This window comes from Lampetra fluviatilis, chromosome 37 (genome assembly GCF_964198595.1).
Source record: "Lampetra fluviatilis chromosome 37, kcLamFluv1.1, whole genome shotgun sequence".
NCBI classification, from domain to species: Eukaryota; Metazoa; Chordata; class Hyperoartia; order Petromyzontiformes; family Petromyzontidae; genus Lampetra; species Lampetra fluviatilis.
Window position 1 is genome coordinate 11,199,837 of NC_136311.1, and position 23,257 is coordinate 11,223,093.

The following is a 23,257-nucleotide window of genomic DNA, read 5'->3' on the forward strand; positions in this document are numbered from 1 at the left end:
TTTAAGAACCAAAGCATGGAGGAGAAAAAAATAAAATAAAAAAATCCGCAATTTTAATGGGACCTTAATAAGTGGTGCCAGTGATGAATGTCCCATTCCCCTCCCTCCCTCTCGCTCACTTCAAGCGCCTTCTGTAAAGAGGGGCTCAGTCTTCCTGCCCTTTGATGGGCTCCTGCGTGCCCTTGTGTGTTTAGTGTGCGTGCGTCTGTGTCGGGGGTGTGTGTGTGTTGGTGACCTGGGGAGACAAAGGCGGTCGGGCGTGGTGCTGATCGCGCACCCACTCGCGTGCCGTGCCGGCCTTCAACGGTTCTCGCGAACGGCACTTGCCCCAACAGTCTGTTAAGACTATATGCGGGGGTCTTTGTGTTTGGGGAGCGGTGGTGCAGCGGTTAGCGCTACGCTGCGCTACGAACCCGGCGACCCGAGTTCGATTCCCGCTCACGGCCAACACCACCAGTGACGATTATCTGAACCGGTCCTGGACCTCCCCTAGGTCGACTCAGCATCAGATTACTATCCGGTGTGGTGTGTAAACATCGCCACTAGGGGGAAGACAAAGGCGGCCGGGCGTTGCTCTCTAACAGCACTTGCCCTAACAGCCTATTAAGGCGACACGGGGGGTCATTGTTTTTGTGTGTTGGTGTGCGTGTGGAGTTGCTGGGTCCACTTCAGCAATTGCTTCTTGCTGTGGTTGTCCCACCTGATGAAGGACGCTTGTGTTGCGCCCGAAACGTCGTGATCTAATTTATTTTTCTTTTATACCTACGTGACTTTACCGAAACAACCAAAGAGTATGTTGCGTGTGGGTGTTTGTGCCCATAAAATTAACATTGCCCAAAATACAATAACATGCCCATCAACATTTCCGTCCTTCTGAATGAGGCGCTCGCTAACATCATCACGGTGGCTAGATGTTGACTACCTCGCCTGATATACAGGAGGTCGTGGGTTCGATCCCGACCCTGACGCCTGCTGCTGCTGCTGCTGTATATTGGAGTCTGTGTGTCTCTCTCTCTCATCATCATCACGGTGGCTAGGAGATGTTGACTACCTCGCCTGATATACAGGAGGTCGTGGGTTCGATCCCGACCCTGACGCCTGCTGCTGCTGCTGTATATTGGAGTCTGTGTGTCTCTCTCTCTCATCATCATCACGGTGGCTAGGAGATGTTGACTACCTCGCCTGATATACAGGAGGTCGTGGGTTCGATCCCGACCCTGACGCCTGCTGCTGCTGTATATTTGGAGTCTGCGTGTCTCTCTCTCTGCCCGTGGTCGCGTAGATTTTTGCAGAGTCCTCTGGTTTTTCCCTTCCCACATTGAGAATCAACGCCACCACGCGTTTGCCGTTATCTGGCTGCAGCTGTAAATGCCCACGTGATGACGACGATGATTTGTCGATAGGCCAGGCCGCTCCTGAAGCAGAGCTACACATCTCAATTGGGGCCCTTACCTGATCAACTAAAACAACAGGCTGAGGACATCGAGTCAGGGGTGGGCGGCGACGAAAGAGCTTCACGGCTCATCGGATTTCTCCGGTCCGAATAACCCTCGTTACCCTTGACCCCGCAGACGATCCTCAACTCCATGCACAAGTACCAGCCGCGGTTCCACGTGGTGCGCGCCAGCGAGCTGCTGCGGCTGCCCTACTCCACGTTCCGCACCTACGTGTTCCCCGAGACGCAGTTCCTGGCCGTCACCGCCTACCAGAACGACAAGGTGGGTGTTAGTGCACGGACGATGTTAGTACACGGGCGGTGTTAGTACACGGACGGTGTTAGTGCATGGGCGGTGTTAGTGCACGGGCGGTGTTAGGGCACGGGCAGTGTTAGTGCACGGGAGGTGTTAGTACACGGACGGTGTTAGTGCACGGGCGGTGTTAGGGCACGGGCAGTGTTAGTGCACGGACGGTGTTAGTACACGGACGGTGTTAGTGCACGGGAGGTGTTAGTACACGGACGGTGTTAGTACACGGACGGTGTTAGTGCACGGGAGGTGTTAGTACACGGACGGTTTTAGTGCACGGGTGGTGTTAGTCCATGGATGGTGTTAGTACACGGGCGGTGTTAGTACACGGATGGTGTTCATCTATGGGCAATGTTAGTCCATGGGCGATGTTACTGTATGGGTAATGTTAGTCTATGGGGTGGTGTTAGTCTTGGGGTGGTGTTAGTCTTGGGGTGGTGTTAGACTATGGGATGATGTTAGTCTACGGACACAAACACGCACAACACAGCTGCACACACAAAGATCGCCTGTATAGCCTGAACAGGCTGTTGGGGCAAGTGCTCTTCGCATCTGTGAGAGCAGGAACAGCGCACGAGGGGGTGGGTGGCCAGCACCACGCCCGGCCGCCTTTGTCTCCCTAGCGGTGATGTTTACACACTCATTTGAGGCTGAGTCGACCGCCTACCGCACACACAGACCAGATGGCCGCACCTACCAACTCTGTCGGATACTCACAGGTACCGCTGCTGGGCACGCGGTAGATGCAACCAGGAGGAGAATCCGAAGCAACGAAGGGACTCGAGATTTAAACATCACGGTCACGGCCTTTGAGAAATCTCTCGTGGGCTGGCTCAGAGAGAGAGAGAGAGTGGCAGTGGTGATTGACAGCCGGCATTGTCTTGCACAATGACGATACGAGGAGGCGAGGGGGGGGGGTACTAGAGGGGAGGGGGGTGATCAGACCCTATGGCGAGATGTTGACTATCTCGCCTGGTGTGCAGGAGGTCGTGGGTTCGATCACGACCCTGACGCCTGCTGCTGTATATTTGGAGTCTGAGTGTCACTCTCTCTCTCATCATCATCACGGTGGCTAGGAGATGTTGACTACCTCGCCTGGTGTGCAGGAGGTCGTGGGTTCGATCACGACCCTGACGCCTGCTGCTGCTGCTGCTGTATATTTCGAGTTTGCGTCTCTCTCTCTCAAGACGTCGGCAGTCACCGCATCATCATCATCATCGTCGTCGCGCGCCACTTTCAGAGGTGCTCCGGCGGCCGTCTGGAACGCCTCTCCCCTCCGAGATTAGGGGAGCCACTGGGGAGCTCGGATGCACTTTTAAAATCATCGTCGTGATCATCATCATCCAGATTGACAAACGCATTTCCTGAGCACTGCTCTGTGTTGTGTTGTGCCGTATTCGTCCTTCCACCGCGCACCTCCGAGTAGCACGGCCGGCTACGTACGGTGCGAAAGAAGTTCAACATACAACATACATGAAGGCCGTAATTATAATAAGAATTGTGGGGGGGGGGGACAGACCCCCCCCCCCCCAATATTGAAATATGCTCAAAATGTCCCCTCCCCAAAATATTGCTCTAATTTTTTTTATAAAAAAGTAATAAAAATTGCTATGCTATGTAAATAAAACAACAATTTGCTAAAACTTGGCCACAATATCTGGACTTGTCTTCATATAAATCAATGCATCGATTTCTGTTTATATGATTGTGGTTATGGTTGTACTTTATTAATCCCTAATCTCAAACATTACAAACAATTAAGCAATAAATGGTAAAAAAAACAGAGCAATGTAATACAATACACTCTTAGGCATCTTAGTAAAAAAAATAATTAAAAGTCCATCCCATATGTTGGTGAATGTTTTAATATTTTAGGCAGGAAATTAGTTTTCAAATGTCGATATTTTTCTGGGGGGGGGGGGGGGCCCCAGACCCCCTGGAAAATCTGGTCCCCCCCCTCATTGTTGACTCCAATGGCTACGGCCTTGACATACATACATCATACGTACGTACTTATATATACGTACCTGCATGCATATCCGCGCCGGATACATAATGTAGGGGCACCGGGGAGGGATTTATGGCTTGGACAGACCACGTCCAGCATCGCCACGTGGGAGATGATTGAGTTGGCGGTGTGGGGGGGGATGTGGGGGGTGGGGTGGGGGGGTGTGGGGGTTGGTGGGAGTTGATGGGGGGGGGGGCCGCGGTGTTGCCCAGACGTCAGTCAGTGACCGCCGAGGGTCACGTGGGCGTTGTTAGCTGTGAAGTGGCCCCCTAATTCAATTTGGGGGCCGCTGCTGCGGCCTAATGCGATCACTTAGCGAGCGTTTACTTAGACTGCCCGCTGACGCAGCGTGGGGGAGGGAGGGGAGGGGAAGCGGGGAGGAGGGAGGGGGAGGGTGGGGGGAGGGAGGGGAAGTGGGGAGCGAGGGAGTTGAGGGAGAGGAAGCGGGGGGAGGGAGGGGAGGGTGGGGGGGGAGTGAGGGAGGGAGGGAGGGTAGGGAGGGGAGGGAGGGAGGGTAGGGAGGGGAGGGTGGGGGGGAGGGGAGAGATGGAGGGGAGGATGGGGGAGGGGGGGATGGCGGGGGGTAAAAAGGGGGAGATAGAGGGGGAGGGAGGCGGGAATGGGTGATGGAGGGAGGGTGGGGAGGGGAGAGAGGGAGGGAGGGGAGGGGAGGGGGAGGAGGGGAGGGAGAGAAACAACAACAACAACAACCTCTGCCCCGCGTGGCCTCACGGGGGCCCGTGGGTGCGGGCAGCAACTCGCAGCGGCGCCAACGTCGAGAGGGCGCGGCCCGTGGGGCTGACCGGCGACCACGCCCGGCCGCCTTTGTCTCCCCCCCCCCACCCCCCCCCCCCCCCACAACCAAAGCACCGATGACTCCGCGCCGCGTCACGCCGCGTCGACCCAGGGGAGAGACTCCAGGACCGGCTCGGATCGCGTTCTTTTGTTTTCGCAGCGCGCTAACCGCTGTGCCACCGCTCTCCACGCGAGGCACACCCGGACGCCACGTTGGCTAGGAGATGTTGACTACCTCGCCTGGTGTGCAGGTGGTCGTGGGTTCGATCACGACCCTGACGCCTGCTGCTGTATATTTGGAGTTTGTGTGTTTCTCTCGTCATCATCACGGTGACTAGGAGATGTTAACTACCTCGCCTGGTGTGCAGGTGGTCGTGGGTTCCATCACGACCCTGAAGCCTGCTGCTGCTGCTCTATATTTGGAGTTTGTGTGTCTCTCTCTCATCATAATCACGGTGACTAGGAGATGTTAGCTACCTCGCCTGGTGTGCAGGAGGTCGTGGGTTCGATCCCGACCCTGACGCCTGCTGCTGCTGCTGTATATTTGGAGTTTGCGTGTCTCTCTCTCCGTGCTCGCGTGGATTTGTCTCCGGGTCCTCCGGTTTTCCCCTCCACATTTAGAATCAACATCACCACGCGTTTAGAGTTATTTAGCTGCTGCTGTACATTTCCACGTTGAGCTATTAATTGTGCTCAGTTGGGTCTTAGCTGGTAAAATGAACCACAGTTCAGTAGTTGATAGCTTGCTTTATTCTCGCCACTAACGTGACGGGTGACGTCTCCGCGGCGCCCGTGCCAGACTAGGTGCACATCGTGCCGTGGGTAGCGGACTGCGCCGTACACACCGGGAGCTGCGCGCGTTACAAGGCCACGATTTTCCAACTCACAAAAAAAATATCAAGCAGAGCATGCCATCCGTAGATCCCCATGCGCCACCGTGTATGGTGAGCAGGGAATCAACAGAAGCTGCAGAGTAAACGGCCAGGGTTTAGGTGGGGTGTGATGGCCAAGTTAGAGAGGTGAGTTGTGAAGACGACTTTAATAACATCTCTAACGACTCCCAGGGTCAGCTTAGCAAGGGGCAAAGCGTTGATCCCAAGTCACTCACCCAGTCACTCACCCAGTCACTCACCCACTCGCCCACTCACTCACCCAGTCACTCACCCACTCACTCACCCACTCACTCACCCACTCACTCACCCAGTCACTCACTCACCCATTCACTCACCCACTCACTCACCTAGTCACTCGCCCACTCACTCACTCACCCGCTCACTCACCCAGTCACTCACCCACTCACTCACCCATTCACTCACCCACTCACTCACCTAGTCACTCGCCCACTCACTCACTCACTCACTCACCCGCTCACTCACCCAGTCACTCACCCACTCACTCACCCAGTCACTCACTCACCCAGTCACTCACCCATTCACCCAGCCACTCACTCACTCACCCACTCACCTACTCGTTCACCCACTCACTCACCCACTCACCTACTCGCTCACCCACTCATTCACTCCACTCCAATCACCCACTCACTCGCCCACTCACCCACCGACTCACCCACTCGCCCACCCACGCACCCACAAGACAGACTTACACGTCTCTAACGACTCTGGTTGTCTGATCATTACCGAAGGGCACGAAGCGTCGCTCCGCAGTCTGGGAGCTGCGCAGTGGCAGCCACCAGCGCGACCACTCCCAGCAGCAGCAGAGCGGCTGGAGACCTCGCGAGTCGCGAGCAGAAGAAGCAGACGACGAAGACGAAGATCGCAGGGACGCGAGGGGCAGGCTCAGAGCAACGGGAGTCATTCCACGTTCCTCGGCCGAGGATAACAGAGCAACGACCGCTCCGCTCCCCTACTGACCGCCCCACCCTGTGCCCCCTCCTTACACTCCCCCCCGCCCCCCCCCACCTTTCGCCCGTCCTGAACCTCAGATCACGCAGCTCAAGATCGACCACAACCCCTTCGCCAAGGGCTTCCGCGACACGGGCAATGGACGTCGCGAGAAACGGTAACGGAGTTCCACGGAACACCCCACTGATCGCTGGGGGGGGGTCCCTGAACCCCCCTGAACCTGCAGACTGGACCGTATAGAGGAGCTCACAGATCCTTGCGAGATCCATGGACACGGTCCACATATCCCGTGAGCTCCTCGGGCAGGCGACGCTGTGCTGGCTGGGTCACGTAGCCCGCGTGCCCAGCCACCTCATGTCCCAGCCACCGCATGCCCAGCCACCGCGTGCCCCAGCCACCGCATGCCCAGCCACCGCATGCCCAGCCACCGCATGCCCCAGCCACCGCATGCCCCAGCCACCGCATGCCCCAGCCACCGCATGCCCCAGCCACCGCATGCCCCAGCCACCGCATGCCCCAGCCACCGCATGCCCCAGCCACCGCATGCCCCAGCCACCGCATGCCCCAGCCACCGCATGCCCAGCCACGGCATGCCCAGCCACCGCATGCCCAGCCACCGCATGCCCAGCCACCGCATGCCCAGCCACCGCATGCCCAGCCACCGCATGCCCAGCCACCGCATGCCCAGCCACCGCATGCCCAGCCACCGCATGCCCAAACAGCTTCTGTTTGGCTGCATAGACGGGGCTAAACGGGCACGGTACGGGCTGGAGAGGAGATGGAGTGATGGGTGAGTGGGTGGGTGAGTGACACGGGTTAGAGGAGAGATGGGTGAGTGGGTGGGTGAGTGACACGGCTTGAGAAGAGTTGGAGTGATGGGTGAGTGGGTGGGTGAGTGACACGGGCTAGAGGAGAGATGGGCGAGTGGGTGGGTGAGTGGGTGGGTGAGTGACATAGGCTAGAGAAGAGATGGAGTGATGTGGTACGGGAGGATGTGGAGCTGAGTGGACTTGCCGATGACCGGTACCAGCGGTGTCAAGATCGGCCTCAGTGGAGGAGGCTCGTGGAGGACACTACTGGGCAGTTGGAGGCAGTCGCCCTCCAACAACAATGGAGGGCGGAGGAGCGACGCTCACAACAACGAGTGGAATGCCGCGCGACTAAAACACAGTCGACCCGTGGCACCTGCTGTGTCTGCCCTTTGACCTCCTGCCAGCGGGCGTTCGACACTTCACGTGGCCTTAACGTGCACCTAGCCTGGCACAGGCGTCGTGATGACGTCACCGCCACTTAGTGGCGAATGGCGGTTGTTGTTGTGATGGTGGTGGTGGTGTTGGTGGTGTTGGTGGTGGTGATGATGGTGGTGATGGTGATCGTGGTGATGGTGACGGTGGTGGTGATGGTGATGATGGTGTTGGTGATGATTATAGTGGTGATGGTGATGATAGTGGTGGTGGTGATGGTGGTGGTGATGGTGACGGTGGTGGTGGTGGTGGTGGTGACGGTGGTGGTGGTGGTGCAGCAGGCAGCTGGCCCTGCAGTGTCTCCGCGCCTTCGAGCAGCAGGCGCGAGGAGCGTCGCACCGCGGCCGCTCCTCGCCCGGCCGCGGCGACTTCGACGACGACGACGACGAAGACCACGACGACGACGAGGAGGAGGAGGAGCAGAAAGAGCGGCCCAGCCCCAACACGAGCCCCGAGCACAACACTCCGGGTGAGACGCAACACTCCACAACACTCGCGGAGAAACACAGCACTCCCGGAGAGAGAGACACAACACTACACAACACTCCCCGGGTGAGCTAAGTAGCTCTTGGATCGGGTTTCATCGACAAAATCTTTGGTTTCCTGTCTCTATTAACGCCGTCTCTCAGAATCAAAAAGTGTATTTAATTCTGCAGGAGGCACGGGTCAGAAAGCTACAACACGATAGGAAAATACGATAGGAGTGCAAATGATAGAAAAGGTAAACACATCAGTAAAAATAAACAAGTGAAAATAAAGTATAGAAAGTTCACATTGCGTAAGGACATCAATTTCCCAAGCGTGAGCAAGGCAGCATTGAGTCGGATGGTCTTAGTCTAACTTAGTCTAACTTAGTTTAAACTAAATTACGTTATTGATCTTGCCAGGTAAAGCTCACTGACCTTTTAGTTTATTTTTCAGAAGCTACCTGGCCGCCACAAGTGAAAGCAGCTCATCGATGTGATGGCTTTTCATCATCATCATCATCACGCGGAAATGTCTCGCAGCCCAATACTCTGAACGCGTGGTGGTGACGTTGATTCTAAATGTGGGAGGGAAAAACCGGAGGTCCCAGAAAAAAATCCACACAACCACGGGGAGAGACACGCAAACTCCAAATATACAGCAGCAGGCGTCAGGATCGGGATCGAACCCACGACCTCCTGTATACCAGGCGATATAGTCAACATCCCCTAGCCACCGTGATGATGATAAGAGAGAGAGAGAGACACACGAACTCCAAATATATAGCAGCAGGCGTCAGGGTCGGGATCGAACCCACGACCTCCTCCAGTACTGAGTGGTGGGCGCTCTCCCCGCGGTTTAACCTTTTCTCTCCCCCCATATTCGTTGGGTCTTTCGGTAAAGTCGTCACGTAGAAGGGTTGAACGAAAATAACAAAAAAACTTGCGACGTTTCGATCGCAAGATAAAGGGTCGCCTTGTCCTGATGACGACCGCTTGTGTTGCGATCGAAACGTCGTCGTTTTTTGTTATTTTATTTCAACCTACTTGCGTGACTTTACTGAACGAGGCAAAGAATTTATTTTTTATATTTATTTTTTTTATTATCTCCTATATCCTTTTTAACCCGGAAATTAGCGAACCCTCCGCTTTTTATCGACTGCAGCGTCTCACTCTTTGCTAAAAATAATATATACAATTATAATATCACAGTAGTGGAATTGCTCTATAATTATTATAAAACGTAAACACTACTTTAGAAATGTATCTCTTAATATATATAAAATATTAGTTATTCACTATTGTTGACTGAGTGGTGGGTGCTGAGTGGTGGGCGCACTGAGGGCCCCTCCCCGCGGTTTAACCTTTGCCCTCCCCCCGGGGCGAAGACAGCTGACACCGGTAGAGGACCACGCCCCCTCCACCCCCCTCCCCCCCTTTACCCCTCCCCTCTACCCCCCTCCCCTCTCTCCGTCACCACGGTGGCTAGGAGATGTTGACTACCTCGCCTGGTATGCAGGAGCGCGTGGGTTCGATCCCGACCCTGACGCCTGCTGCTGTACATTTGGAGTTTGCGTGTCTCTCTCTCATCATCATCACAGTGGCTAGGGAGATGTTAACTACCTCGCCTGGTGTACAGGAGGTCGTGGGTTCGATCCCGACCCTGACGCCTGCTGCTGCTGCTGTATATTTTTGAGTCTGCGTGTCTCTCTCTCCCCGTGGTCGCGTGGATTTGTCTCCGGGTCCTCCGGGTTTCTCCCTCCCACATTGAGAATCAACACCACCACGCGTTGTGAGTTATTTAGCCGCTGGCTCTTCATGTCCACGTGATGATGATGATGATGGTGATGATCAGCCGCCACTCTCAATTTGTGGCGGCCAGGTCGCTTCTGAAAAGCAGCTACGCAGCTCAGTGGCGGCCTTACCTGGCTAAAATAATAAATAGCTGAAAGTAAATAGTTTAAAAGCAAAAATACAAACCCAGCTGACAATGGGACAATACAAACCCCTGCCGGCGGAGAGACTCGGGATCGCCTGTGTCTAGAACGGTGCGAAATCGCTGCGTCACACACACGATCCATTAGAGAGGTTTAGGGGTTAGATCGCGTCAATATATAAATGTGTCGCTTTACCCACTACCAGCCGACACGGCCAATTAGCAAGGTTTGTTGTACGGATAATGTATCTATCGGCCCGTTGTCAGTGCCCCTACCTTATTGCAGACCAACTCAGACCTTAGCGGTCACCCCGTGGCCCCTTATACATCTCAACGTTCATCCCACAAAGTCCCATCACAAGGAGAGAAACACAGACAAATAGACACAACAATAATAATTCGGCCCGCATTGAAACGGCTGCACGCCGTATGGACATGAAAACTCAATTTCCCTGGACAAAAATCCCGGGGTAAACCGTGTGGGTTGACACGGTATGGGATATTGGTCGCGAAAGCCTACGTGTTAAACTATAATCATGATGATGATGGTGCCATCAGCCAATTCGATAGATTTACTGTATCATTAATCGTAAAAAATAAGAATAACACATTATTTCTTATTATTATAATTAAAATCTTGACTTCAAGCTTTCGTAACTGCAGGGATTCATATTCGTTGGGTCTTTTCGGTAAAGTCACGTAGAAGGGAAATAATAAAATAATAAAAATAAAACATAATAGACGCTGTCTTTCCGACAGCCCTGTTCTTCACCTGAGGACGGCTGCTTGTGTTGTGGCCAGAACGTCGTGAGAATAATTTGATGATGTTTTATTTTATTATTTTATTATTTCCCTTCTACGTGACTTTACCGAAAGAACCAAGAAGATGAATCCCTGCAGTCACGAAAGCTTTAAAGTCACGTAGAACGGTTGAACGAAAATAACAAACAAAAAACTGGTATGTTTCGATCGCAACACAAAAGGTCGCCTTTCCCTGATGACGGCCGCTTGTGTTGCGATCGAAACGTCGTCGTCGTTTTTTGTTATTTTATTTCAAACTATCTACGTGACTTTACCGAACGAGCCAAATAATATTTTAATTTAGTTTTAGATCGTCAGCGAAGCCGTTAACCCGGAAATGAGCGATCCATCCGCTTTTTATCGACTGCAGCGTCTCACTTCTTGCTAAAAAAAATACAATTATAATTATAATATCACAGTAGTGGAATTGCTCTAGAATTATTATTAAACGTAAACACTACTTTAGAAATGTATCTCATTAATATAAGTAAAATATGAATTATTCACTATTGTTGAATAATTAATGATTCACTATTGTTGAATAATTAATATGCATTTGTTTATTATAATTGTCTAATTGCGTATAGTAATTCATGATATACATTTCGAAAGTAGTATTTAATAATAGTTATTATATCATAGTCATATAATTATTATAACATGGTTGGCTACTCATACATAATACGATTATTATGGTTAGTATTATTTTACCACTTAGAATGAATTATCACCCTTCAAAAACTTCACGAATGTAAACTCTCAAACAGACTTTGTTCCTAAAAGGATAAAACGAAGTGAAACATATTTTATCCCCCCCAAATTAATGCGAATTATTGTCTCTGTTGCGGTAGCAGCGGCATTGTTTGTATGAAAAAAAAATAAGCATACGAGTTTTGATTTAAGCAGGGATTCATATTCTTGGTTCTTTCGGTAAAGTCACGTAGAAGGGAAATAAAATAAATAAATTAAATGTATTGTTATATATGTTCATACTTTTAGGTTTTTTCAGGTAAAGTCACGTAGGTAAAATAATAATAAAAATAAAATAATAATAAATGAAAATAGATAATTTGAAAATAATAATAAAATATTATAATAAAATGCAAATACATAAATTGCTTTCTTTTCATTTATTATTATTTTATTAATTTTTTTTACCTACGTGACTTTACCGGAAAAACTCTAGTAGGAATACTTGCAGCCAGGAAAGCTTCGAATCTAGAAAAAACATATTTTTTACTTTATTATTTCCCTTCTACGTGACTTTACCGAAATAAACAATAATAAGAATACGAGTGTTGCACCCTTGCTGGCATTAAAACAGCAGCAGCAGCGGTTGCTTGAAGATGTTCAAACACGAAACAGAAACCTTTCGCAAGGAATAAAATCACCGCATTAACCACACACACGGTACCTGTGGTGGGTGGACGTGCAAACACACGTGCCTCTGATAAGATATGTGGCAATGTTTTTTTAAAACGGATTGGCCTCTACCAGACTCAGCAGCCTTCTGCATGGCCCAGCCTCGCCACCAGTGTCAGGCCAGAGGACATCGCACAAACAGCGAACAGCACGAAGACATTTCCACTATGAGGCATCTCCTTTACCAGTGGCAAAATATAGTAATAGGTTTTTTTACCCTTTCAACTGGTACAAAACTGACACCTTTATACAAGGCATCATGTTTGCAATAACCACAACACAAGCAGAAACAACTCTGATAATGATATCATTATCAGAGTTGTTTATTTTTGTTTGCATTTTGACTGCTTGTGTTGTGGTTATTGCAAACATGATGCCTTGTATACAAAAGAAACAACTCTGATAATGATATGATAATGATATGCATATCATTATCAGAGTTTTTTTTTTGCATTTTGACTGCTTGTGTTGTGGTTATTGCAAACATGATGCCTTGTATACAAAAGAAACAACTCTGATAATGATATGATAATGATATGCATATCATTATCAGAGTTTTTTTTTTGCATTTTGACTGCTTGTGTTGTGGTTATTGCAAACATGATGCCTTGTATAAAGGTGTCAGTTTTGTGCCAGTTGAAAGGGCAAAAAACCTATTACGACAATGCCACTGTTGGAACCCACAGTAAGTAGCCAGCGAGCCCTCCCCGTCCCTCTTTGTCTCTCCACGCAATGACGCCACACGCGAGAGCACGCGGGGGGCAGTCGCGCCGCAGAATTGCGGCGTTTCGACAATCAGCGTCTCATCAGCTGCACCTCAGCGGCAACAAAGACAAAGATCCCCCGTGTAGCCTCTAACAGACTGGCGGGGCAAGTGCTGTTCGTGAGCAGCACCTACGAATACACACACACACGCACACACACACGCACGTACACACATATAATGTATATTATGTATACGCGTAAGCATCTACACATGTACGCACACATATATTGACTATATATGTACACGTAAGCATAAACATATATAAATTGACACTGCTGTATACAAACACATGCATGCATTTATGTACGCATGTATTAAGTACATCTATGCATGCACACACAGGCTGTCATGCATGTTACGCATGTACATGAAGACAAAGGCAAAGATCCCCCGTATAGCCTTAGCAGACTGTTGGGGCAAGTGCTGTTAGCAAGCAGCTATGATGGCCGGCACGGCACACGAGGGGTGGATGGGTGGGCAGCACCACGCCCGACCACCTTTGTCTCCCCAGTGGCGATGTTTACTACACACCGCACCGGGTATGCATTTGAGGCCGAGCCAACCTAGGGGAGGCCCACGATCGGTTCAGATAATCGTCACCGGTGTTGGCCGTGAGCGGGAATCGAATTAGGGTCGCCAGGTTCGTAGCGCAGCGTAGCGCTAACCACTACACTAACACACACACAGACACACACTAACACACACACACACAGACACACACACCACTAACACACACACAGACACACACTAACACACACACACACAGACACACACACACCACTAACACACACACAGACACACACAGACACACACACACAGACACACACACCACCACTAACACACACACAGACACACACTAACACACACACAGACACACACACACAGACACACACACCACCACTAACACACACACACCACTAACACACACAGACACACAAACCACTAACACACACAGACACACACACACATCTATCGTACATATTCAGACACGCGCGTGTAAGGTGTTTCTACATATCGCGTAACTTACGTACATTCTGCACAGATGCTGTCTTGTGAACACTGCGTCGCAATCATACAGTGGGGCGATCCATTTATAGATGCCCCACTCAAATACCGCATAATCGCGAAACGTTGTACTGAAAACGAACCCTTTAAATGCAAAGACCCCCCCCCCATCAATTGTTTAAAAAAGAGAACATGGTTTGAACGGCTCTCTTCTTGCTCCGTGGCCGTCGTAGTGATGTGCGCTCGGCTGGCGGGAGGAACGGGAGGGCAGGAGGAGGTCGATTACGAAAAACACAAATTAGTGGGGTATCTATTAATGGATCACCGTGTAAGATAAATTGACATCCAGTAACTGTATGGGGGGGGGGGGTGGGTCCCATGCAGAGGGGGGTCGGGACGATTCGACCTCCCGCCGCGGCATCTGAATACATTGGGGGGGGGGGGTGGTGGTGGGGGGGTCAAGTTCCTGAAAGCACTGCGCGTTCACTCGCACAAAGACAAAGCTCCCCCGTGTAGAGGTAGTCAGGGCAAGTGCACGCGACGCGATCATCACGCGACTCGTGGGGGCAAGTGCACGCCCGACCGCCTTTGTCTCCCACCCCACCACCCCCCCTCCATCTCTCCACCCCTCCCCATCCCCCCCCCATCCCTCCACCCCTCCACCCCCCATCCCTCCCCCCCACCCCCCATCCCTCCCCCCCACCCCCCATCCCTCCACCCCCCCCCATCCCTCCACCCTCCATCCCTCCCCCCATCCCTCCACCCCCCATCCCCCCCCCCCATCCCTCCACCCCCCCCATCCCTCCACCCCCACCCCACCCCCCCATCCCCCCCCCATCCCTCCACCCCCACTCCCACCCCACCCCCCCTCAACGTTATAAGTTTTTTTAAACCGAATTGTCCACTTTGTGAGGTTGTACCCCAGCTAGCCAAGTAACTGCAGGCGAATAAAAACGTAAAATTCCACTCACGTTCCGTCATTTGTTCTCGCTCGCTGGTTACTCTTTGTTACTCTTCGTAACCAGGCCGTTGCTTAATGATCGGTGAGTTTTGAAAGGTCTTTTCTATCCCGCTCGAGGTTACCATGTGGATTCAAATTGCACCCGAGTTATTTTACATCGGCAGGCAGATTCATACAACATGATGCTTCACCAATGAGTCTCGCGTACATGATATAATTACACACGCGGTTATGAATCAAACTAGATTCGAAGCTTTCGTGACTGCAGGAATTACTCTTTAGTTAGTTCGGTAACGTCACGTAGAAAATAAAATAAAATCATAATAGAATACGACGTTTCGATTGCAACACAAGCAACCATAATCAGGTAAGAATGAATGATAAAACACAGACACGGGAACAGCACAGGCAGACACACACGTGCAGAGAGAGACACACACAAAGACACACAGAGCGAGACACACAGCCCCCCAGGGGTCCGCGTACCCTCCCACCCCCCGTTTGAGAACCACCGCTCTCGCCTAGGGGCACCCCCGGTGGCAGCTGTCTCCATGCCACGCAAGGCTGTGTTCACCAACGAATTGCACCGCTGCGTTTCAAGAGTCGCCTGTCCTCGTTTCACAGCCGAATTCCCGGAACACAGCGGCATTCCGAACGTGTTCCGGCTGAAGCCAAGCACCACGACGCTACACACTTATTTTTAAAACCCCATTTCTTTCCAGCAGGGGGCTCGGTTGGGAGCGGGGAGCGGTCCAGCGGCGGCAGTGGCGGCGGCGCGGATTCGGGGGGCTCCCCGGGGCCCCCCTCGAGCCCGGCGAAAGAGCGCCGCCCCCCCTCCTTCGTCAGTCGCCGCCAAAGCCGCAACTCCAGCGCCTCCACTCCCCCCGAGAGCTCGCCACACAAGCAGCAGCAGCAGCACCACTACCCTCACCTTCACCACCTGGGCAGCGCCTTCGGCAAGCTGGGAGTGGCGGGGGGCCTGCCCCCCACGCACCCTCTCCTGCTGCACTCGGGGCCCCTGGGGCCCTTCCTGGCCTCTGTGCCGGGGCTCGACGCTCGGACCCACGGGGGGGGTCCCTCGCCGGCCCTGCCGGGGGGGCCCTTCAGCCACCCTCTGCTCACGCCGCAGGTGAGGTGCCAGGTGAAGTACCAGGTGAAGTCCCAGTTGAGGTCCTAGGTGAGGTCTTGGGTGAAGTCCCAGGTGAGCTCCCTAAAGAGGCTCCACGTGAGGTCCCAGGTAAGGTCTCAGGAGAGGTTCCAGGTGTGGACGTGGCTATGTAAAAGTGGGCGGTATACAGACAATACACCAGACAGCAGACCGGACAGCTGTGCATACAGCATATCAAACAGACAATTATCTAGACATAATTTACTTGAGCCTCCTAGAAAAATTGTGTCTCTACAATATCATCATTAGCACCGTCACCCAGATATAGGGAACCCCAGCAGCATCCCCAAGTGCTCGTGAAAACAACCGCCGACCATGACCACTTTCGCTCTCTCCTCCCACCCTCGTCTCGCCTCCCGCAACCAAATTCTTCGCACAGGGCCTAGCAGTTCCCGGCCTGAGCGGCTTCCTGCCGTACCCGTACCCTTACCTGCCGACGGCGTCGCTGCCCAGCCCGGCCTTCCTGAGCGCGGCGGCTCGGGGCAGCTGGCGGTACAACCCCTACTCCTTCCCGGGCCTTGGCATTGGCTCCTTGCCCTCTCAGCTGCCCTCGATCCTCCCGGCGGCGACGGCGGCAGCGGCGGCGGCCACAGCCGCGGTGGCAGTGTCGGCGGCAGGAGCCAGACGGGACGTTAAGCCGGAAAAGCTGGAGACTCGCTCGCACGGGGAGGCGGAAGCAGCAGCGACGCTGGGATCGGGGTCCCCGCCGGTGGACCGGTCGCCCAGCGAGCTGCGGCACATGCAGCGCCTCGTGAGCGGCCTGGGCGACGGCCCGCCGTGACAGAGCCTCCGCTAGGCCGCCGTGAACTCAACGGACCCCCACATCTACGGGGTCCTCCTGCCGTTTTGCGGTCTCGTTCTCGGTTCGTCTCAGCCATACCCCGTCGTTTTCTTTTCAGGCGTCGTCGTAACTGCACACCTGCCATCTTTCGTCAACTGGTCGCCATCTTGTGGATCGATGACTCCCGACTGCAATCGTATGGCCGCCATTTTGTGAATCTAGGCCACCATCTTGTGGGATCGCCCGTCTGGCATTTTTTTTGAGCACCATCGTTATGGTTTTCTGAGATACATATACAGTATACATATATGTATATATATACATTTTCCCGGGTGCCATCTTGCGACTGCACTACCTCCCAGAGAGAGAGGGCCTGCCACGTTTCAGGAACCAAAGCACCACCGAGTTTGTCTGACGCCACAAGCGCGCACGTGATGAGCGATCGCTGTTAAATGTGCTCGACAGATGATGCGTCGGAGGCTTCCGACGATGCATGCTGAGCTGCGTTTTGGAAAGCCTGAAGAAACGGGAGAGATTGAGAGCTCTACGCTGTCACCGTTGATAGACAGTTACTGCCAAACTTAAAACAAAACAAAAAAACGACTTAAATTAAAATCATAAGCCTTTGCGATGATCCATCGGGGTGTTGAAAGCTTGCGTCAGTGGGGTGCATGAAACATCGGACCGGCTCGCACAAATGACGATGGGTTTGCTACACCCGTCCATGAACGCCAGGGGTTCAAACTCCAAGCTCCGTGAATAGAATCTTCATGAAAATGAACAGCGGTCACTTCTTTTTGGATATATCGGCGCCCAACCTAACGGAGCTCCGTCAAGTCAACGGGCGGCCTCCCTTATAAGGTGTCTCTGAAAAATGAGGTTTGCTGGTTAATATTGCAGGAAACGAGGAACTAGCCACTGAATAAAGTCGCCTCTCTGTGGCGTAGGAGTGGACAAGGAAACGCACTTATTATTCCGCGTTACCAATCGCCGAACGAACGCTCGCCCCGGCTGCAGCGGGCAGCCCCTTTGAATCGAGCGGTGGAAATTATACGTTACCATGGCGGGTTGCCCGGGTATATAACCAATCAACGGAGGGAGGCTCTGTCGACTGGGAGTGAACTGACGGGATGGGGCGGACAGAAAAAAAGGCGACCTGCACGAGCTATTGTTTCAGAGAGAAAAACTAAATATATATTAAAAAAAGGTGTACAGACTTTGCACATGAGCCTGCTTGCCAAAGGACTTTGGTTTGATTTTGTTCTATTTTTTGTTGTTGCCTATTTGTATCGCCACGTCTCTCGTGCGGAGTGGACTGCATGCGTTTCGTTTTTTTGTGTCGGTTTTTGTTTTTGTTTCCTCCCCGCGTGAGACTGCGCCGACGTACCGGGGAGTCTCGCCGCGCGGCAGATCCCACGACGCCTCCGAGGTCGGGGTTGGTGGGTCGCGAGCGACGATGACGATCACGTGCGGGTTGTTCTCCCACTGTGCTCCAGTTTATTTTTTTTTCCCCCACTGAGTAGAAATGTTCGCCGACTCACAAACGGGAGGTTCATTTCCCACCGGGTGTAGCCCACTTGAGCCGAGAAGCTCTTTTCGTTCACGGGCGATTCGGCCGGCAGACAACGTCAAAGCATTCCACAATTACAACAACGACAACAACGAAAACATCTTCATATATAGAGGACCGCAGAGCTTGGGTGGGGGAGGGGGCTATTTGGCGCCAGCCACGCTGCGTGGCTGCTGCTGCTGCTTCCTTCCCCCTCGTCTGTGGCGCCTCTGAGTCGTCCTTTCTCTCCGAGTCGTCCTTTCTCTCTCTTTGTCAGTCATCCTCTCTCTCCCTCTGAGTCGTCCCCCCCGAGAGCGAGTGGATACCGCCTGGGGGCGGTACGCAGCGCTCCAAGTTGACCGTTGTCGACTCTGCCTGTGGCGGTGATCATCATCTGTGGTGGGGACGAAATAATAAAGCGAAGCAGCTCCCTCGTCACACGGGGATGGGACGACGCGTCATCTCGGGCGGGCAATCCTCGGCCGATGGATGGACATTCCACATTGATTTGGCGGTGGCTAAGTCCATTCATGAAGCGGTCATCATTGCTCAATTCCAACAAAGTGGCACTCAACTTATAGGCCTCGGATGGACCGCGTCGACGACTCACCCCCCACTCTCCACTCCCCCTGTCCCCACTCCGACTGGGAGCTGAACCATTCCCGTTCGTGAGCGGAGTTCATTTGTGGGGTCAACCGACTTGCTCCACTGACCCGTGCAGGCAGTCAGCACACCGACTGGTAGCCCTGCAGGTGAGAAACCTCGCGGATCACGCGATGATGATGATGATGATGGTGTTTATGATGATGATGGTTATGATGATGATGATGGTGTTGATGATGATGATGGTGTTTATGATGATGGTGTTGATGATGATGGTGTTGATGATGGTGATGATGATAGAGTTGATGATGATGGTGTTTATGATGATGATGGTGATGATGATGATGATGGTGTTGATGATGATGGTGTTGATGATGATGGTGTTGATGATGATGGTGTTGATGATGATGATGGTGTTGATGATGATGATTATGTTGATGATGGTGTTGATGGTGTTGATGATGATGGTGATGTTGATAATGATGATGGTGTTGATGATGATGATGGTGTTTATGATGATGATGATGGTGATGATGATGTTGTTGATGATGATGGTGTTGATGATGATGATGATGGTGTTTATGATGGTGATGATGATGTTGATGATGATGGTGTTGATGATGATGATGGTGTTGGTGCTTTTCGCTCGTTTGTGCCTACTGCAAGTGCTGTGTTTAATTTATTCGCGCTCTGTGAATGCTTTGTGGGGTCGATGGGGGGGGTGGGGGGTGAGGGGGGGTGGGGGGGGTGGGTGGAGGGGATGGGGGGCTTTGGACAGCTGTTGTTGTTGTGGGATAAATGGTCGTAGGAAATATTGTCGTAGGTAAGGTCGAGAGAGAGTGGGAGGGGGAGAGTGTGGGGAGAGTGTGGAGAGAGTGTGGGGAGAGTGGGAGAATGGGAGAGTGTGAGAGCGTGTGGAGAGAGAGTGGAGGGAGCGTGTGGGGGGAGAGTGGGAGAGTGTGAGAGTGGGTGGGGAGAGTGTGGAGAGAGTGTGGAACGAGTGTGGAGAGAGTGAGAGGGTGTGGAGAGAGAGTGGGGGGGAGAGTGCGGGGGGGAGAGTGGGAGAGTGTGAGAGTGGGTGGGGAGTGTGGGGGGGGGAGATGCCGTTTGAGAAGTGTACTGTCGATATTTGTTACATTTGAATGTTCGGTCCAATAAAATATTTCACTCTGCATGTTATCGGGAGACTGCGTGAGTGAGTGAGTGTGGGTGAGAAGGGTGAGTGTGTGTGCCTAGGTAAGGTGTGTGTGTGTGGGGTGAGTAAGGGGAGCGGTAGGTGTAGCGGTTAGCGCTACGCTGCGCTACGAACCTGGCGACCCGGGTTCGATTCCCGCTCACGGCCAACACCGGTGACAATTATTTGAACCGCTCCTGGGCCTCCCCTAGGTCGATTTGGCCTCAAATGAGTACCTGGTGCGGTGTGTAGTAAACATCGCCACTGGGGAGACAAAGGCGGCCGGGCGTGGTTCTGGCTACACCACCCCCTCGTGCGCCGTTGCCGGCCTTCATAGGTGCAGCTCGCTAACAGCACTTGCCCCGACAGTCCGTTAGAGACTACACGGGGGATCTTTGTTTCTGCATAAAGTGAGTGTGAGGTGAGTGTGAGGTGAGTGTGAGGTGAGTGTGAGGTGAGTGTGAGGTGAGTGTGAGGTGAGTGTGAGGTGAGTGTGAGGTGAGTGTGAGGTGAGTGTGAGGTGAGTGTGAGGTGAGTGTGAGGTGAGTGTGAGGTGAGTGTGTGTGTGAGTAAGGCGTGTGCGAGGGATAGTACGGTGAGAGTACGGTACAGTGAGTGGGGTGAGTGGGTGAGTGGGGTGAGTGGGGTGAGTGGGGTGAGTGGGGTGAGTGGGGTGAGTGGGGTGAGTGGGGTGAGTGGTGTGGTGAGTGGGGTGAGTGGGGTGAGTGGGGTGAGTGGGGTGAGTGGGGTGAGTGGGTGAGTGGGGTGAGTGGGGTGAGTGGGGTGAGTGGGGTGAGTGGGGTGAGTGGGGTGAGTGGGGTGAGTGGGGTGAGTGGGGTGAGTGGGGTGAGTGGGGTGAGTGGGGTGAGTGGGGTGAGTGGGGTGAGTGGGGTGAGTGGGGTGAGTGGGGTGAGTGGGGTGAGTGGGGTGAGTGGGGTGAGTGGGGGTGAGTGGGGTGAGTGGTGAGTGGGGTGAGTGGGGTGAGTGGGGTGAGTGGGGTGAGTGGGTGAGTGGGGTGAGTGGGTGAGTGGGGTGAGTGGGGTGAGTGGGGTGTGTGGGGGGTGGGTGGTGGGTGAGTGGGTGAGTGGGGTGAGTGGGGTGAGTGGGGTGAGTGGGGTGAGTGGGGTGTGGTGAGTGGGGTGAGTGGGTGAGTGGGGTGAGTGTGTGGGTGAGTGGGGTGTGGGGTGTGGGGTGGGTGAGTGGGGGTGAGAGGGTGGGGGGTGTGGGGGGTGGGGGGTTGGGGTGAGTGGGGTGAGTGGGTGTGGGTGGTGGGGTGGGTGGGGTGAGTGGGGTGGTGGGGTGTGAGTGGGGGTGAGTGGGGGGTGAGTGGGGTGGTGGGGTGAGTGGGGTGATGTGGGTGTGTGTGGGGTGTGGGGTGTGTGGGGTGAGTGGGGTGAGTGGGGTGAGTGGGGGTGGGGGGTGGTGGGTGGTGGGGAGTGGGTGGTGTGGGGGGGTGGGGTGGGGGGTGGGGGGTGGTGGGTGGTGGGGGTGGGTGGGGTGTGGTGGGGGGTGGGTGTGGGTGTGGGGGTGGGGGGTGGTGGGGGTGTGGGTGGGGGGGTGGTGGGGGTGGGGGGTGTGGGGTTGGGGTGTGGGGGGTGGGGGGTGGGGGGTGGGGTGTGGGGGTGGGGGTGGGGGTGTGGGGGGTGGGGGGTGGGGTGGGGGTGGTGGGGGTGGGGGGGTGGGGGGTGGTGGGGTGGGGGTGGGGTGGTGGGGTGGGGGTGGGGGGGTGGGGTGGGTGGTGGGGGGGTGGGGGGTGGGGTGGGGGGTGGGTGGGGGGTGGGGGTGGGGTGGGGTGGGTGGGGGGGTGTGGGGGGTGGGGGTGGGTGGGGGGTGGGGTGGTGGGGTGGTGGGGGTGGGTGGGGGGGTGGGGGTGGGGGGTGTGGGGTGGGTGGGGTGGGTGGGGTGGTGGGGTGGGGGGGTGGTGGGGGGTGGGGTGGGTGGGGTGGTGGGGTGGGTGGTGGGGGGGTGGGTGGGGTGGGGTGGGTGGGGGTGGGGTGGGGTGGGGGGGGGTGGGGGTGGGGGTGTGGGTGGGGGTGGGGGGTGGGGGTGGGGGGGTGGGGTGGGGTGGTGGGGTGGGGTGGGTGGGTGGGGGTGGTGGGGTGTGGGGGGTGGGGGTGGGGTGGGTGGGGTGGGTGGGGGTGGGGGTGGGGGGGTGGGGTGGGGGTGGGGGTGGGTGGTGGGTGGGGTGGGGGGTGGGTGGGGGGGTGGGTGGGGGGTGGGGGTGGGGGGGTGGGGGTGGGGTGGGTGGGGTGTGGGGGGTGGGTGGTGGGGTGGGGGGGGTGGGGGGTGGGGGTGGGGGTGGGTGGGGGGGGTGGTGGGGTGGGGTGGGGGGGTGGGGGGTGGGGGGTGGGGTGGGGTGGGTGGGGGTGGGGGTGGGGGGTGGTGGGGGTGGGGTGGGGTGGGGGTGGGTGGGGGGGTGGGGGGTGGTGGGGTGGGGGGTGGGGGTGGGTGGGGGGTGGGGTGGGGTGGTGGGGTGGGGGTGGGTGGTGGGTGGGGTGGGGTGGGTGGGGGTGGGGGTGGGGTGGTGGGGGGTGTGTTAGTGTGTGTAGTGTTGTGATGTAGAGATTATTTATTTATTATGTTTTTTTTTTGATTTGTGTGATAAATGTTAAAGATTTTTAAATATTTAAATAATATATATAGAGTATATATAGATAGATAAAATAGATAAAATAGTATAAAGATAGATAAGATAGATAAATAGATAAAGATAGATAAAATAGATAAAATAGTATAAATATAGATAAAATAGATAAATAGATTATGTATAAAATAGATATAATAGATATAATAGATAAAATAGATAAATATAGATTAAATAGATAGATATATATAAAATAGATAAAATATATATAATAGATATATATATATAGATAAATAGGATAAATAGAGAAATAGATATATAATATATATAAATATATATAAATATATATTAAAAGATAGATAAATAGATAAAATAGATAAAATAGATAA

At 53.7% G+C, this 23,257-nt stretch overlaps 1 protein-coding gene across 1 annotated transcript in view; it reads left to right on the forward strand.

The window, feature by feature from the left end:
• LOC144945380 (uncharacterized) overlaps window positions 1-19,792 on the forward strand; it is a 96,391-nt gene extending 76,599 nt beyond the window's left edge. The window contains exons 3-7 of the mRNA XM_078873876.1: window positions 1,572-1,718; window positions 6,491-6,567; window positions 7,933-8,123; window positions 15,732-16,138; window positions 16,557-19,792. Coding sequence (XP_078730002.1) covers window positions 1,572-1,718; window positions 6,491-6,567; window positions 7,933-8,123; window positions 15,732-16,138; window positions 16,557-16,958 — 1,224 coding nt within the window. The 3' untranslated portion in view covers window positions 16,959-19,792. The remainder of the gene's footprint in view (window positions 1-1,571; window positions 1,719-6,490; window positions 6,568-7,932; window positions 8,124-15,731; window positions 16,139-16,556) is intronic.
• The last annotated feature ends 3,465 nt before the right edge of the window (window positions 19,793-23,257 follow it).